Here is a 15,214-nt window from a genome sequence, read left to right as displayed (position 1 = left end):
TGCTGTTCAGAAGGAGGGTTGTCTGGAATTAAGTTTCATGGTTGCAGTAGGGTTGTCTGGAATTAAGTTTCATCTTCATCTGGATGTATCACAGTGCATGTCTGAGATAGTTAAGTAAAATATGGGAATTAACAACTCATGTATAAATTATATGTGACTCTGTCAATGAGAAGATACTGCAAAAATCAACATCTACATGGGGGTGTGATATAAACAAAAAAGGGGCATATGTTTTGATGAGAAATAGAAGGAACATGCGCAGCGTACAATGTACACCTGTTCTTGTGTCCACAACCAGATAGTCCAACTGCATATGCATAAGAGGGAGGAACATGGTGCTTATGGAAATCTTCTTGCTTATGCAAAAAGGGAGAAGAGTGCCACTTCCAAGACCACCTCCTGGGAAATCCCATCTATTAGGGCTCTATTGAGAGAAAGCATCTTGGGGGCAGGGCAAGCATGGGAAGGAGGCTGTTCTCTGTGGAAATATCTGCTGCAGAAACCCACGAGTTCCACATGGAAATCTCTTCAGTAGCTAATATCGTTTAGAGCTGTATTAACTTCCTCTGGGTCCCCTACTTAGTTACAACTGAGAAACCACAGAGGAACCCAGTAAGTAACAAGATGGTTCCATTTGGTAGCTCCCAATTCTCATGGATAAGCTGCCCCTGAGAGGCAGCCTTATGCAGTTACCTATGTGTTCCCCTTCCAAAGGCCAGATTTTTATGGCTCTTCCCCACCTGGCTACCCTATATTTATTGATTTTTATTTCCCTGATGCTCTGGACACCTCCCAAACTTTAGACCTTGTCTTTCTAAGGGAAAAAAATGTTCTCGAGTTAATTAACTTGAGGTAAAGTTCTAGTGAGGACCTAACAGACTGTAGCTTTAACACAAGTTAGTAGATCGAGTGAAAGACTATGAGGCAGCCTAGACTTCAACTCAACCTACTTAATTGTGTGAAAACTGCAAATTGCCTTATCTTCACTAGGATTTTACCTCAAATTAGTTAATTTGAGTTAGCTAATTCGAGTGAAGAACACACCTATTTTTCCCTAGAGAAGACACAGCCTACTTAAAAATCTAGAATTTTCAATACATAAATAAATAATAAACAATACTTGAGTTCACCGATTTTCCAATGGCAAATGTTCTATGACATTGAGTGTGACAGACAATCAGACAGAAAAGACTCTTAAAAGGCCTATGCAGCACCAGAAGAAATTTAAAGAGTTGACAGGCTATCCTCTGGAAAAAGATTGTCTTCACAAGGAGACTGTCTTCACTACCTGGACTAAGACTTCTCCCTGAAGCATACTGGACTTAGAATATAAGCGAAACATTGCATCATGACACTGACATTGCAGCCTGACTTTTTTCCCATTGAAGTCAACAGGAATTTTGGCATTTACTTCAAAGGGAGCAGGACTGTGCCAAAAACTTTGGCAAAATAAACTAATAAAAATAAGAAAAATCAATTCTTGTTAAACACAAATTCAATCAATCTCTGAACTATAAGCCAGAAAAAAGGTTAATCAAAGGCACAGATGTTAGCGCTCTTGGGTTGTTTCCAAAAATATACAGCAAATCTACCTTAAGGTACTATCTAAAGACCATTTGTTGTCCAACTCAGGTGGCCTTTCACTAAAGGGTGATCAAAATTGCACTCAATTTTTGGGAGATACTTTCAAACAGTTGCATATGGTTGCCTATTGGAAATTTTCCTTCCTTAGTGTAAGATTCATATTAGTTCCATGTTTGATTTGCCCTCTGATTCCCTTTTCATAACTTACTTTCCACATAAGGCTGTAGTTGCAGTGAAATATTTATACAGCCATTTTGGTCTTCCGTCATTGCTGCTATACATGAGTGATTTATGCTTTCTTCTGTAGTGTTTCCTCTTCTGGTTGTAGAATTTCTAATGAGGACTTCCAGTATATAGTAAATGTTGTATTCCTCACTTTCTTCATTCACATAACCCACAGTGAAATTGAAATGTTTATGGAAAGAAATAATTTTTTTTGCTTTCATATCTAATGATCCTCTCACTTCTGGAACTACAAATAAATCAAAAACATTAAGATCTGCTATGTAGCACATTGTACTTACAAAATAAAAGTACCATAACTCACTACTAAACCCCATTCCTATAAATAGACGGTAAGACTCATCATTACTGACTAGCAGTAAAATGGACAATAAGATATGTAATAAGCCTTCAGAATGGATCTAAGTTGTATTGATTTTGCTATACAAAATGTGTTTTCCTTGTAAATATTAGTGACTTCATTTACCAGCTGCAAAAGTTTTTTTGGAATTTGTCATTGTCAGCGATAACACAGACCAACACTAAACTAAAAATAAAAATGTGAAAGTTATAGAGGTTTGAGCTAGACATGACCTATTAGGTTATCTAGCCCATCTCCTTGCCATTTCAGAATATTTTCCAGAGCTTTGCCCAGTCCAATTTTAAGTGATTCAAGCTATGGGGCTTCCACCATGTCCATGTCAACAATATAGAACATGTTTTCCCCTCAGTAACATCCATATACCTCTGTCAAAATCAATAGGGTTCAACAAGAGAATATGAGGGCAGAATTTGTCCCATATACTTCTTATTTGGTTATTCTCCAAATCTGTACAGGGAACTAATTTGTAAAAGCTAGAGGATTCATTTTTATGCATGCAGTTTGAAAATAACAACAATATCTTAGACTTGGGCACTTGCTCATTCGGGGTCCTATTCTGGCTTTTGCAGGTGTCACAGAATCACAAAGTCTGATCCATGCTCCAGCCTGTAACTAATCTCCTGGGAGTGACCCCTTTAGTAGGCCAGGCCCCCAGGACCCATACAGTTCCACAGGGGAAGGCCAATGACCTCCATGACTCCAAAACTGAGCCATCGGCACCAGCAATCCCTATCTCTCTCCGTGGCTCCCTGCAATGAATCCAGCCAAGCCAGGGTCCTACAGGAGGCTTGTACAGTACCCGTTCAGGGCGCAGTGCTTTCAGTGAGTGTTTGCAGTGACACAGGCAGCCTTTCGAAAACAAGGTACCCATTTAGTAGTCATCTGGCACACAGAATCTGAAAGTCCTTAGGTCAGCACAGAGAGGCAGAAATTAAGCCATAGTCCAATCTTGGTCAAAGGAGTGCCATGATGAGCCAGTGAAGCTGTGATGGACTCCATTTCTGGCTCCGTCTCTTGTCCCCTCTAGTCTCTCCCAGTCTGGGCTCCTCCAAAAAGCCCCCTTCATCCAGTCACCTGACATCTTGTTCTCCAGCTCAGTTCCCAAGTTCTGCCTGCTGGAGTTTCCTGCTATTACATGTTAATTGGGACATCTCTCTGTCTTGCTGGACCCTCTGTTGATTTGGGTCAGTTTGAGCCAGTTCTTTAATGATTGTATTCATTCCCCCTAGACAGCAAGGTGACACACACACACCTTCTGCCTCCTGCACTGTTCCAGGAACAGTGTTAACACTTTTGTATCCACTGGATAGCAATGCAACATACAGAGGGAACTGAGGCATGCCTAGGATTCATAAACATATTACAGAAAATTCCAACTTTGTCACAGTAGGCGGAGCCCATGTTGAGAGGGCAAAATCCAGAATATCTCCAGAAGCACTAGAGAAGTGCATGCCAGAGAGAGAGGATGAGACCCTCTCTGAAAAGGTGTAGATTCTGACTTCCCTGCTCTGCCCTGGATGGCTGGAAAGAGGCTAGGACTTTTTCAGTCTTGTCCTACTTGAATCATTCAATGTCACTCTGGAACTAAGCACCCTCAATATTGCAAATATTGACACTGATTCTTTTAGCTCTCTGCTACCCATGCACTTGTATAGAGCTAACTACAGTCTACTCTTATTAATCATTATTTGTTTTATTATCCTGTCTTCAAAGCCATTCTTCAGATATTTTCTCTCAATGTCCCCTTCCACCACAGGAAAACTATCTTTTGATTAATTATATTCCATAGTAGAGCTCCACATTGAAATCAATAAGGAGTTCTGCATGAAAACTGATGACAGGAAGGATGCCCTTTAGGGGCAAATTAAGGATTTAAGCAGAATGTATGAAGATGGGAAGGATGGACAGGTGCAAACTTTTAGAAACATATCAGTTAAGGATTAGTGGATGTATTCTGGCTGGCTGCTAGAATAGGTAGAGGGAGGAAAAGAGGATTTCTATACCCTTTCCCATAACGTCACCTTTCTGCACCAGGAGCCTGATACAGAGCCCATGGAAGTCAATGGAAAAACTCCCTTTGACTTCAATAGGCTTTTGATGAGGCCGCAACACAGAAGGCAGGATTTAGCTCTAAATATAAATTCTGCATTCATGACACTGCCTATGTATCTGAGGGCAGAATTTTGCACAAATTATGCACTTTGTAGCAATGCAAAAATAAGCTGCTAAGGCCAAGAAGCTATATTCACACAGTTTTCCAGGAGTTTATGATTAAGGAATCAGTATAAAGCTTATCACATTTTCATGATGGTTTAACTGGCAAAAAAATGAAAAAATCGTATGCAAGTGTAATTAACTACCTCTAAACTAAGCACTTCTTTTCCTTTGTTCTCTTTCTTTACCTTCTGATCTTGATCCCTGGTGAACAACATTCATATCATCCTCGGATTCACAGGTGGAATTTAAAATATATGGTTGCAGTTCAGTCCTGGAGACTTGGCAAATACTTGGAGTATTTTGAAAATCAGAGTAATTTATAAAGACCTTCAAAAAAACAGTCTGTTTTTCACTTCCTTGTTGCAGGAAGCTTTCAGAAGAATTGTTAAAAGCACAGACTGGAAAGGTGACATTATTTAATGAACAAGCATCCATGCATGATATAATCACAGTGCTTGCTGTAAAACAAAAAGAAAGATAGTTATATATTGTAAGGATGGTCATACTGGAAGCACATAGTAAAATATGTACATGTAAGTATAAAGATAGATATCCTTTCACCATGCTACTGTGAAACATACTTTCTCTCGAATTCTGGCAGCATATTGAACATATTGTATAATGGGAGAGCATGAAAGAAGAATGCCTCTCACGTCGTATATACTGGATTTTATTGTTCAATAATACTAAATCTCTTCTGTAACCTGCATTCATAATTGTATCTGGACAAATTCCTCTTCCAAAGCTCTTAGGATTTGATTCTATTTGAAAAAAGATGAAGCCCTTAACACTTTCAGAGGGGAAGTTTGCTCAGAAACCTACATGGTAACAATAAGTCTTTGTGATTGTGTTGGAGAACAGCTGTAGTCAAATTTAAACCTGTCTCCAAAGATAATGCTCTTATAAAGCAAGATTATATATACCTGAAACCTCCACACTACAGCTTTTGTGTACTCTAACACAAAAATCATCCACCAATTTTATCTCCTATTTCACTTCCTTCTTTTTGGTATTCTTTGGTTTTAGCTAGTGTGCATTGATTCAACTTGGACAAGTGATACAAAGATATTCTATTATTTATTATTAAGGAGGAGGATGAATCTCCTATTTTTTCCTACTCTCTTCCACACTAAATAACCATTAAGGCTTTTTTGTACAGCTCACTTTTATATTTGAACTTGTACTTGTCTTAAAATATTTTTTAAAATCTGAAAATAATTAAAGAGCAAAAAATGCTGGTACCTAACACCAACTTCTTAAGAAACCAAATAACCATTCTGTTTCTGCTCATGATATGGGAACCCACACTACAGTAGCTCACCTTCCAATTTAGATATATACTTTCATCTCCATGAAATAGGGTTTTAAGTATCTAACTCCCACTAGCACTAATGGGAGTTATATGGTCATAAATTCTCATGTATAGAGATGAAAATACATCCCTTAACTGGCCCAACATTCATTGTAGCCTGACAGTTGCAATAGGCCATCTGTGCTAGCATCCAGGGGGACTAGCCTCAGAATCAATTTAGTGAAAAATTTCAGACAGGATAAAGAAATGACATCCTACAGTAAATGCAAAGTCAATTACCTTCTCTTCTTTAGTGACAGTAGATTGGAGAGTAATAAATATGTCATAAAAACAAAAACTGCAGTGATTTCTAAAATACCATATTATGCACGTAAAATATAAGAGAAGGATTTGTTCTAATACTATAAAGAACATTTAAAAATACAGAATTTAGGGCCTGATCCTTCTTTAGGCAAATTGAAGGTTGTCTTCTAAATGTCCATAATCTCTCCTCAATTGCACAGTGAGAGAGATGTGGACCCTTGGAGACAAATTCTTATTGTCTGCCCAAGTAAACTCCTAGTAAATATTCTTTGTGCGGATGATCTATGTCAGAATGTGTAGGGGGAGGAAATTAAATTTTCCTTCCCATCCTGGAGCTAGGATGCGGAGCACTGATGCAGCCACCTCAAAGTTATTACTGCAGCTTTCAAGCTATAAATGGCTACTTATTGCTACACATCTTTTACAAAGGTATTCTGTCCATGTAGTTTGTGGAGCTACTGTGTGTGCTATATCAGAGTGAGATATCTCTGTATCAAATTATGAATTCCATTTTGTACTATGTGCTGAACATATAACTAAACTTACCTGAAGGCAGCCTCTTATGTATTCCAGGCAGCTGCTCTACTTGGGGAAGAGGCTTGATACCTCACTGAAACACTATCACTGAGAAGCCATCAAGATTAGAATCACCATATGTGTTTCTTAACTACCAACCCATCCCCCGGAACAATTGACTTTCCTCAAAAGTGGTGGGCATGACTGGAGGGAAATTGGTGGTCCCTAGTGGAGTACATGGAAGAGAGACAGAGGCCTACATAAGAGCAGGAGCTGCTGTGTGCAGGGGAGGGAGAGCAACCATCACCACATAAAAAGGACTGGCAGGCAAGTGAGAGCAGGAGAGACTCTCCCTAACTTAAATCACTGACAACCTTTTGATTCACGAGAAGAGGTGAAGTCAGACCAAGGGAGGGTGTGTCTCAGGACCAGGGGTGAAAGTAACTTAAAGGACTTACCGGTACGCAGGGCCAGGGTCCTGAGTATGGGGTCGGGGCCTCAACCAGAAGGGGCGGGGCCTCAACCGGAAGGAGGGGGGCTTTAAATCCCCAGGCCCTTTAAATCGAGATTTAAAGGGCCCAAAGCTCTGGTTGCAGTAGCGGCTGCTGGGAGCCTTAGGCCCTTTATATCACTGCCGGAGCCCCATGGTAGCGGTAGCTGCAGCGGCAGCCAGGAGCCCCGGGGCTCTGGTGGCGATTTAAAGGGCCCGGGACTCCACTGCAGTAGCAGCGGCCGGGAGCCCCAGGCCCTTTAAATCGCCGCCATAGCTCCAGGACTCCCGGCTGCTGCTGCGACCCCGGAGCTCCGGCAGCGGGGCTCTGGCGGCGATTTAAAGGGCCCGGGGCTCCCAGCCGCTGCTGCCCAGGAGCCCAGGGCCCTTTTAAATTGCCAGCCTGGGGAAGCAGCCCCCTGCCGGTACAGTTGGCTGTGAACTGGCTCTTGCCGGTACGCCGGACCGGACTGGCTTACTTTCACCTCTGCTCAGGACTCCTGTTTTGTTTTCTAAGATCTCTAAGCCCTCTGCTGCTTTAAGAGTAAAGTTTCTGTGGTTAAGAAGTTCCTTTGCTAAGCCTATGTTTGGAGTTGTTCAGGAATTTTCCATCAAAATTATTTTCCAATGGAAAATGCAGTTTGTGCAACACTGAAATTTTCTTCAGGAAAACTTTGATTTTGCTGAAAATTTTCAATTTTCCATCAAGAAACTTGACATTAAATATATCATTTTGGGTTGGCTTTCATTTTGAATAAGTTCAACAAAACATTAAACTGTATTTTCATATTATGTAGCATTATCATATGGGAACTGTTGTTCTGGTCCCTATTCTCTCCTATGGACTGGGCCCCCTAGAGGACCATCTCTCCCATAAGGCAACATGCTGATTTCATTGTGACTGAGAGGTGTGGTCACATGACTTTGGGTGCATTGTGGGAGATGTTTGGGACCTTGATGTCCCTATTCTCCCTTTGGGCCAGGCTCCCTGCTGTGCTATACCTCCCATAATACAATGTGCTACCATAAGAAAATACAGGTTAATTTTGAAATGAAGCATTTGGGATAATTTCAACAAATCAAAATGAAACATTTCAATTGTGGGAGTGTTGAAATATTTTGTTTTGATTTAAAATGTCAAAATGAAATGTTTAGACATTTGTTCATTTAAATTTTTCAGATTTTCCATTCCATGAAAAGTTTCTAAATTTCAACTTTTCATCCTCTTTAGGGACAAAAACAAATGTTGAAATGTCAGAATTTACCACAGATGGAAATTCAAAATTTCACTCAGTTCTGCCACTGTGCCTTGTTCGCTTCCCACATAGTCCATGAAGGGGCTAAACTACACGGGTTAAGCTGAGAAACAATTACTAGACTCTACCAAGATCCATTCAGCTTGGAAGCACACAGGACCCACCGATGGGGTCCACTTGCAACAGACTGGTAACCATACAGTGGGCAAGGTTGTAACATGTGCCCCCACCTGTCTCTGCTGTCGTACCCCCCCCCCCCCCCCACATACACACTCTCATGGAGTTTGCCTTTTGTCTCCTGCACTGCCAGTCCACAACCTAACTGACCCCCTGCTTTGCAGCAGAACTGCACCAGTATTGCTGCTTTATTTATAGATCTTGCATTTCCACAAAAGGGTGGTGACAGGATATGCCTTTTAGTTCATAATGCTTTCTTGAGATAGTGAAATATACTGTAGTTAAGGAAACAAGGATCCACTGTCTCAGACACACAACTACATTAAGGTGGAGTTAAGGTTGAGAACACATATCAGTAAGTTAGGGTAAATATATTACATGCATGTTGTGATTATCATCAAAACAAGCATTGTAGATCCAGGAAATTCAGAGTTAAAGTTAAACTAAAAGAAATCCAAACATGTAAGATATGGAAACAGACAATTAAGGCACTCAAACAGCCTTCATTCTGCCATGTAGTGATGTCATTCAATAGCTTACCATTATGAATGATGCCTATTAGTCTTTGTGGCCATATTAGTCCTTGTCCCAGATTAGATTAAACTGATTTTAAAGACACAGACTGTTTTTCTTGTTTCCCCCCTCCCTCCTCAGGGTATCACTATATAGCAAAGTTAAGGTTGTTTGAGTGCTTTAACTGAGTATTTCTGTACCTTAACACTTAATTTGAAATTGCTAGAAGTTCAGCTGAACCTCGGCAAACATCGGCATGATTCAGGTTTGTAATAAAACTCAGAACAAGAGCAGTCTCCTAAAGAAGATTTTTAACTAACAATGCCCATGCAGCTCTGAGGACACACACAGGGCCAAATTCTAAGATGGTGTATTCTAGGCTGGTAATTCCAGTGTACTTACACCCTCTTACATAAGCTCATAATTTGTTACATAGTTTAGAGAGCATCCAGATAACATGGGGCACCTAGTTTTAAAATTGCTAGATAGAGTTTCGTGGTGAATTCTGCTTCTCATATACTTTGCTCTAAGTCCTCTGAAACCCTCAGTGCAGAACTTAAGGCAGAACTGCGCTTTCTAATTTTACCGACACTGTAGTTAAAATTCAGCAGGTACAAAATGACAAATATGTTGAGGTTGCATCAGTTATACCATGCAGTGTTATCAAACAGGAACTATATATGCAAAAATCAACTAGAAATAACAGATATTACATGGTACTGACAGTAATGTCAACATGTTCTCTTGTAGTAACATTTATGTCATCACTGTATATTCATGCAATCTGTTAAACAATTTGATTACTACTTAGCACTTTTGCCACTTTTACATGGAGGTAAAACATTAGGTATGGCAATCTGTAAACTTTGTTTACACCTTCTACAATATCTGAAAACTTAAAACATCCCACTGATCTTGTCATTTTTATTCCTGGGGGAATTCTGTGCCACTGCGTATGTGCAGAATTCATGTGTCCCGCAGATTTCTTTGCTTCCCCACAGAAAAATGACTTTCTGATGGGGCAAACAAAGCGAAGCCGCAAAACTGGTCATGCGCTGCTACCCAGAACCCCCCCACACTGAGCCCCCTGAACCCAAACCCACACCCCAACAAGCCTCACCCTCTGCTGGAGCCCCCCTGCACCCAGAGACCCCTGCTGAGCCCCACCTCCCTGCATCTGGACCCCACTCATGCACCCAGACTGCCCCCACAGACATATGAACCCCCACAAGCCCTACCTCACCTGCACCTGGACCACCCTGATTATTAGCTCCCCGGACCTAGACCCCCACCCCACTGAGCCCCACCAAGCCAGCACCCAGATCCCACACTGAGCCCTCCATACCCAGACTCCCACCCCTCTGCTGAGCCCTAACCACCTTCACCTGGACCGCTCCTGCAGAGTCCCATTGCCTCTGCACCCAGAACCCCACCCCCAATAAGCCTGTTCATCCAGATCCCCCCCCTGTACCCGGACACCCCCACCAAGCTGCCTGCACCCAGATTGCCCCACACAGAGCCCTTATCACCCCACGCCTGGATCTCCCCACACTAAGCCCTTCCACACTTGGATCCTGCTGGGCTGAGCCTGCCTGTCTACATGGAGTGGCAAGTCTGGGCCTTGCACTGTGTCAGGGTCGGGTGCAGCCTCACCACTGAGTCCATGTCCCGGGGTGGGGGCTGCAGGGTGATCTTCCACCTCTGTGCAGTCAGTGGCCTGTGCTCCCCACTGCCATGCTGGAGCCTCCACATTTATTTATTGACCAATAAAATTTGCAGAATTTTGGAGAATTTTAAAATATTATGTGCAGAATTTTTAATTTTTTGGCACAGAATTCCCTCAGGAGTATCTTTTTGTAAGCTACAGATTGTTATCCTTATGCTTGAGTTAGAATCAATTTAATTCTTGCTTGGTAAATGAAAATATAAATTCAAATTAAATTAACTTTCCTAACTTGCATATATTTTAAGCTTTCAGAGTTTTTACTGAATATCACTTTTCATTAAAAATTAACATAAAGCCTTTCAGGAAAATGAACCATCTTTATCAGATGGACACCTTTCTTGTTATGTTTTTATCCTCAAAGTCCTACTTTGGAATACAGAAGAAAAAACCCTATAAATTATTGTTAGCCTATCTATGGATTTTTAAATGAAGGTATAACAATAAATATATGTTTTATTCATACATTTTCTCATTCTCCCAAATCTCAGTATTGACTTCTATAACCAAATTATATTTGGAATTCATATTAAGAGATTGATTTCACTCAGTTCTACCCATTCTGCACTATTTTGTTTCAGTTCACCATACATACATACTACTTTGATATCTTCAACGGGATTAACTATTTTTCATGTTCTTTGAATGAAAGTATAATACAATAATGTTACAAACATTTTTGTGCCTTTGGGTGCAAGAAGTTCAAAATAGTTATAATTCTAACAAGCAATTACCTTCTGTAGAAAACCCCCGCCAAAGCCAAGAAGTACAACATAAATTAAATGAAAATACCTACAATATTTTTGATTCTGGTATATGTAACTGTTTGACAAATATTCTTCATAATTAATATATATATAGTTAACTATTATAAACAAAAAGCTAATTGAAGTGACGCATTTCATATAAATTTTGTAAAGTTTACTATCAGTAAGAAAATTGCATCACAATCAGCTCCTCTGGGAAAGTACATGTGAATTTTTTAACTGCAATCTGACCTTAAAATAAAGAAGAGCCCACATTCTTTAAAGCGGATCACTCACCTTCATGGGTTTTGAAAAATTCAGGCAAACATACAATGAACATGATAATTATTGCTGTTAATAATTTCAGGAGATCTGCTTTTCTCATAGTCAAGCACATGTCACTGAAGAGCTCTCATCTAGCATACTGGTAGGAAGTTCCTTCCTGTTTTCGTGTTGGTCTTATGCAAAATACTTCTTATTCATTTCCTTTTTCTAGCAAGACTTGCCCTTTTTTTTTTGTTAAATGTTTTGTTACATGAGTTTCAGAGAGCCAGTTTCTCTGGTTACTTACACTAGCATAAATGAGGAGTAAGGCCACTGAATACAATAAATATTAAATGGTATAAGTGAGAGGTAAATCATGCCTAGAAACTAGGGCTGTCAAACTATTAAAAAAATTAATTGCAATTAATCGCAGTTTTAAATTGCACTGTTAAACAGTAATAGAATACCATTTATTTAAATATTTTTGGATGTCTTCTACATTTTCAAATATATTGATTTCAATTACAACATAGAATGCAAAGTTTAGAGTGCTCACTTTATATTATCATTTTTATTACAAATAGTTGAACTGTAAAAAAGATAAAATAAATAGTATTTTTCAATTCACCTCATACAAATTCTGTAGTGCAATCAAATGTAGAATTATTATTTGTTTACATAACTGCACTCAAAAAGAAAACAATGTAAAACTTTAGACCCTACAAATTCTCAGTCCTACTTCTTGTTCAGCCAATAGCGTAGCTGAATTCGACGTATCTGATCCGACTTACCCTGCTGTGAGGACGGCAGCAAATCGACCGCCGCGGCTCCCCCATCGACGGTGCTTACTCCTACCTGGGCTGGTGGAGTACGCGCATCGATTCGGGGATCGATTATCGCGTCCCGACGAGATGCAATAGATCGATCCCTGAGAGATCAATTTCTACCAGCCGATCCGGGTGGGTAGTGAAGACAAGCCCTTAGAGTCACCTGAAAGTTCGAACAGGTATTCACATGGCACTGTTGTAGCCGGCATTGCAAGGTATTTACATGTCAGGTATGCTAAACACTTGTATGCCCCTTCATGCTTCAATGACCATTCCAGAGGACATGCTTCTATGCCAGGGGTGGGCAAACTTTTTGGCCCGAGGGCCACATCTGGGTGGGGAAATTGCATGCAGGGCCATGAATGTAGGGCTGGGGCAAGGGGTTGGGGTATGGGAGGGGGTGCAGTGTGCAGGAAGGGGCTCAGGGCAAGGGGTTGGGGCAGAGGAGGGGTGCAGGATGTATGAGGTGGCTCAGGAAAGGGAGTTGGGGTGCAGGAGGGGGTGTGGAGTGCAGGAGGGCGGTCAGGGCATGGGGTTGGGGTGCAGGAGGGGTGCGAGGTGCAGCAGGGGGCTCAGGGCAGGGGATTGGAGTGAGGGGTGCAGCAGGGAGCTCAGGGCAGGAGATTGGGATGCAGGAGGGGTGCAGGTTGCGGCAGGGTTTGGAGTGCAGGCAGGGTGCGGCAGGGGGCTCAGGGCAGGGGGTTGGAGTGCGGGGTGCAGGAGAGGTTCAGGGTGCGGGCTCCAGCCCAGGGCCGCTTACCTGGAGCGGCTCCGGGGTGGCAGCCTGTGCAGGCTCCCTGCCTGCCTGCCCTGACCCCGCGCCACTCCTGGAAGCAGCCGGCAACACGTCCCTGCAGCCCTTGAGGGCAGGGGGTGGCAGACGGCTCCGCACACTGCCCTCACTGGCGGGTACCTCCCCCAAAGTTCCCATTGGCCCTGGTTCCCCGTTTTATCATGCTTTTTATCATGTGTCCTCTTATTTGTCTTCTTTCTAATGCAAACAATCCCAGGCTTTTCAATTCCTCTTTGTATCAAAGTTTTTCCATGCTTCTAATTATTCCTGTTGACTGATGATGATACTCTTTGATACTTTTGAAAAATAGCAGTAGTTGACTTGGATTTACAGTAAATTCCAACAAAACAAAGTGGTTTTATCTTGGAAAAGAGACAATATATAAAGTCTTGAAATGCAGCAGAGGTGAAGTCATAGAAAAAGTAGACTCTTATGTGTACCTAGGAAGCTTGATCAGTGCTCCATCAAGGATGAGGTTGAAGGGAGATGTGTGCCTTAGCCACAAAGGGACTGGAGCAGGGGATTGAACTAGATGACCTCCTGAGGTCTCTTCCAACCCTAATATTCTATGATTCTAAGTGCTGCATAGAAATTGATGACCTTATGGACTGATGATAACATTGTTTGGTACCAAAATGAAAATGTATCAAACCAGTTGTGACACTTTATGGAGCTACTGAGGTGTCTGGGGTGAATCACTACCACCTACTCACACTGGGAATGGGCCTTTGTGACGCTGGCAACCAGGTGCCAGCTCATGTCAAGGTCCCTAGGCTTCAACTGAACACATAGCTGGAAACCAGTCTGGATCACCTGAGTGTTAGTGTTAAAATAGATGTTAAGTTTATATGAATGTGTTTAGTGTTTAGACTTTATGATATGCTTGTAGGATGCTGCATGTAGTAAACTCACTTATAAAAGCTGTACCCCCCACTATAAAGTTATGGTGCGTGTGTGCATTGTAAACCTCTGTAACTGTGTACCTCACCAAACAGGAAAGAAGCATTAACTAATGTAAAATGCAGGCTTCTACAGAAGGTGTTAGGTCCTGCCCACCAAGAAGGCCCACATAAACCAAATGAGCCATTGTGAAACATCAAAGAACAAAGACTTTGTTGATTGCTCCTCCCCAACACCCATGAAGAAGAGACATGCAGGTGGACTCCTCCCATCAGCTTGAACTCTGTGGGAAGTGGATAAAAATCCCTGACAAGAAGGAATTGTATCACTATGCTGCTTAGACTTGGAGAGGGCAAGATATCTAAGCATAAGCAAGGGATCCCCAGTGCTTGGCCTGGGTTAACCCTAGAGGACTTAGAGCTTGCATATTATAGCAGCTTCTATCACCTTTTGGAACCTAAGACTGTAACTCATTTGTGTGTGTGTGTGTGTGTTACTTGCTTTAACCTTGTAATTCACTTTCATTTCTTTTTCTTAGTTAATAAATCTGTAGTTAATTATAGGATTAGCTACACATTTTATCTTTGGTGTAAGATCTAAAGTGCAATTGATCTGGGGTAAGTGACCAGTCCTTTAGGACTGGCAGTAACTTGAATATTGTTGTGATCGATCACAAAGGCAAGTTTACCTGGCTGGCAAGATTGGAGTGCTCAAGGGTAGGGTTACCATATGTCTGGCTTTTCCCGGACATGTCCGGCTTTTTGGTCCTCAAATCCCCGTCCGGGAGGAATTTCCAAAAAGCCGAACATGTCCGGGAAAATAGGGAGGCATGGTAAGGGGACCGCCTCCTCCCCAGGGTTCAACTTTCCCGGCTCCCGCCACTCTCCCCAGCGCAGCAGCAGCCGGAGCCCAGGAGGAGGCGGCTGCGAGCTGGGATGCCGCTGGCCGGCGCTGCTTGGCCAGGGCCGGGGCCGGGCCGGAGCCGCTCA

At 41.9% G+C, this 15,214-nt stretch overlaps 1 protein-coding gene across 1 annotated transcript in view; it reads right to left on the bottom strand.

Annotated features, from left to right (window-relative positions):
- Positions 1-11,838, bottom strand: part of TMEM156 (transmembrane protein 156) — a 32,105-nt gene extending 20,267 nt beyond the window's left edge. Inside the window, exons 1-3 of the mRNA XM_024209950.3 lie at positions 11,739-11,838; positions 4,591-4,863; positions 1,793-2,050 (exon numbers count right to left, since the gene is read on the bottom strand). Coding sequence (XP_024065718.2) covers positions 1,793-2,050; positions 4,591-4,863; positions 11,739-11,838 — 631 coding nt within the window. The remainder of the gene's footprint in view (positions 1-1,792; positions 2,051-4,590; positions 4,864-11,738) is intronic.
- Positions 11,839-15,214: the final 3,376 nt, after the last annotated feature.

This window comes from Terrapene carolina, unplaced genomic scaffold, assembly GCF_002925995.2.
Source record: "Terrapene carolina triunguis isolate 2854851 unplaced genomic scaffold, T_m_triunguis-2.0 Scaffold66, whole genome shotgun sequence".
Classification (NCBI taxonomy): Eukaryota; Metazoa; Chordata; order Testudines; family Emydidae; genus Terrapene; species Terrapene triunguis.
Note: the sequence above shows the minus strand (reverse complement) of the source record. Positions and strands in the feature narration are given on the sequence as shown.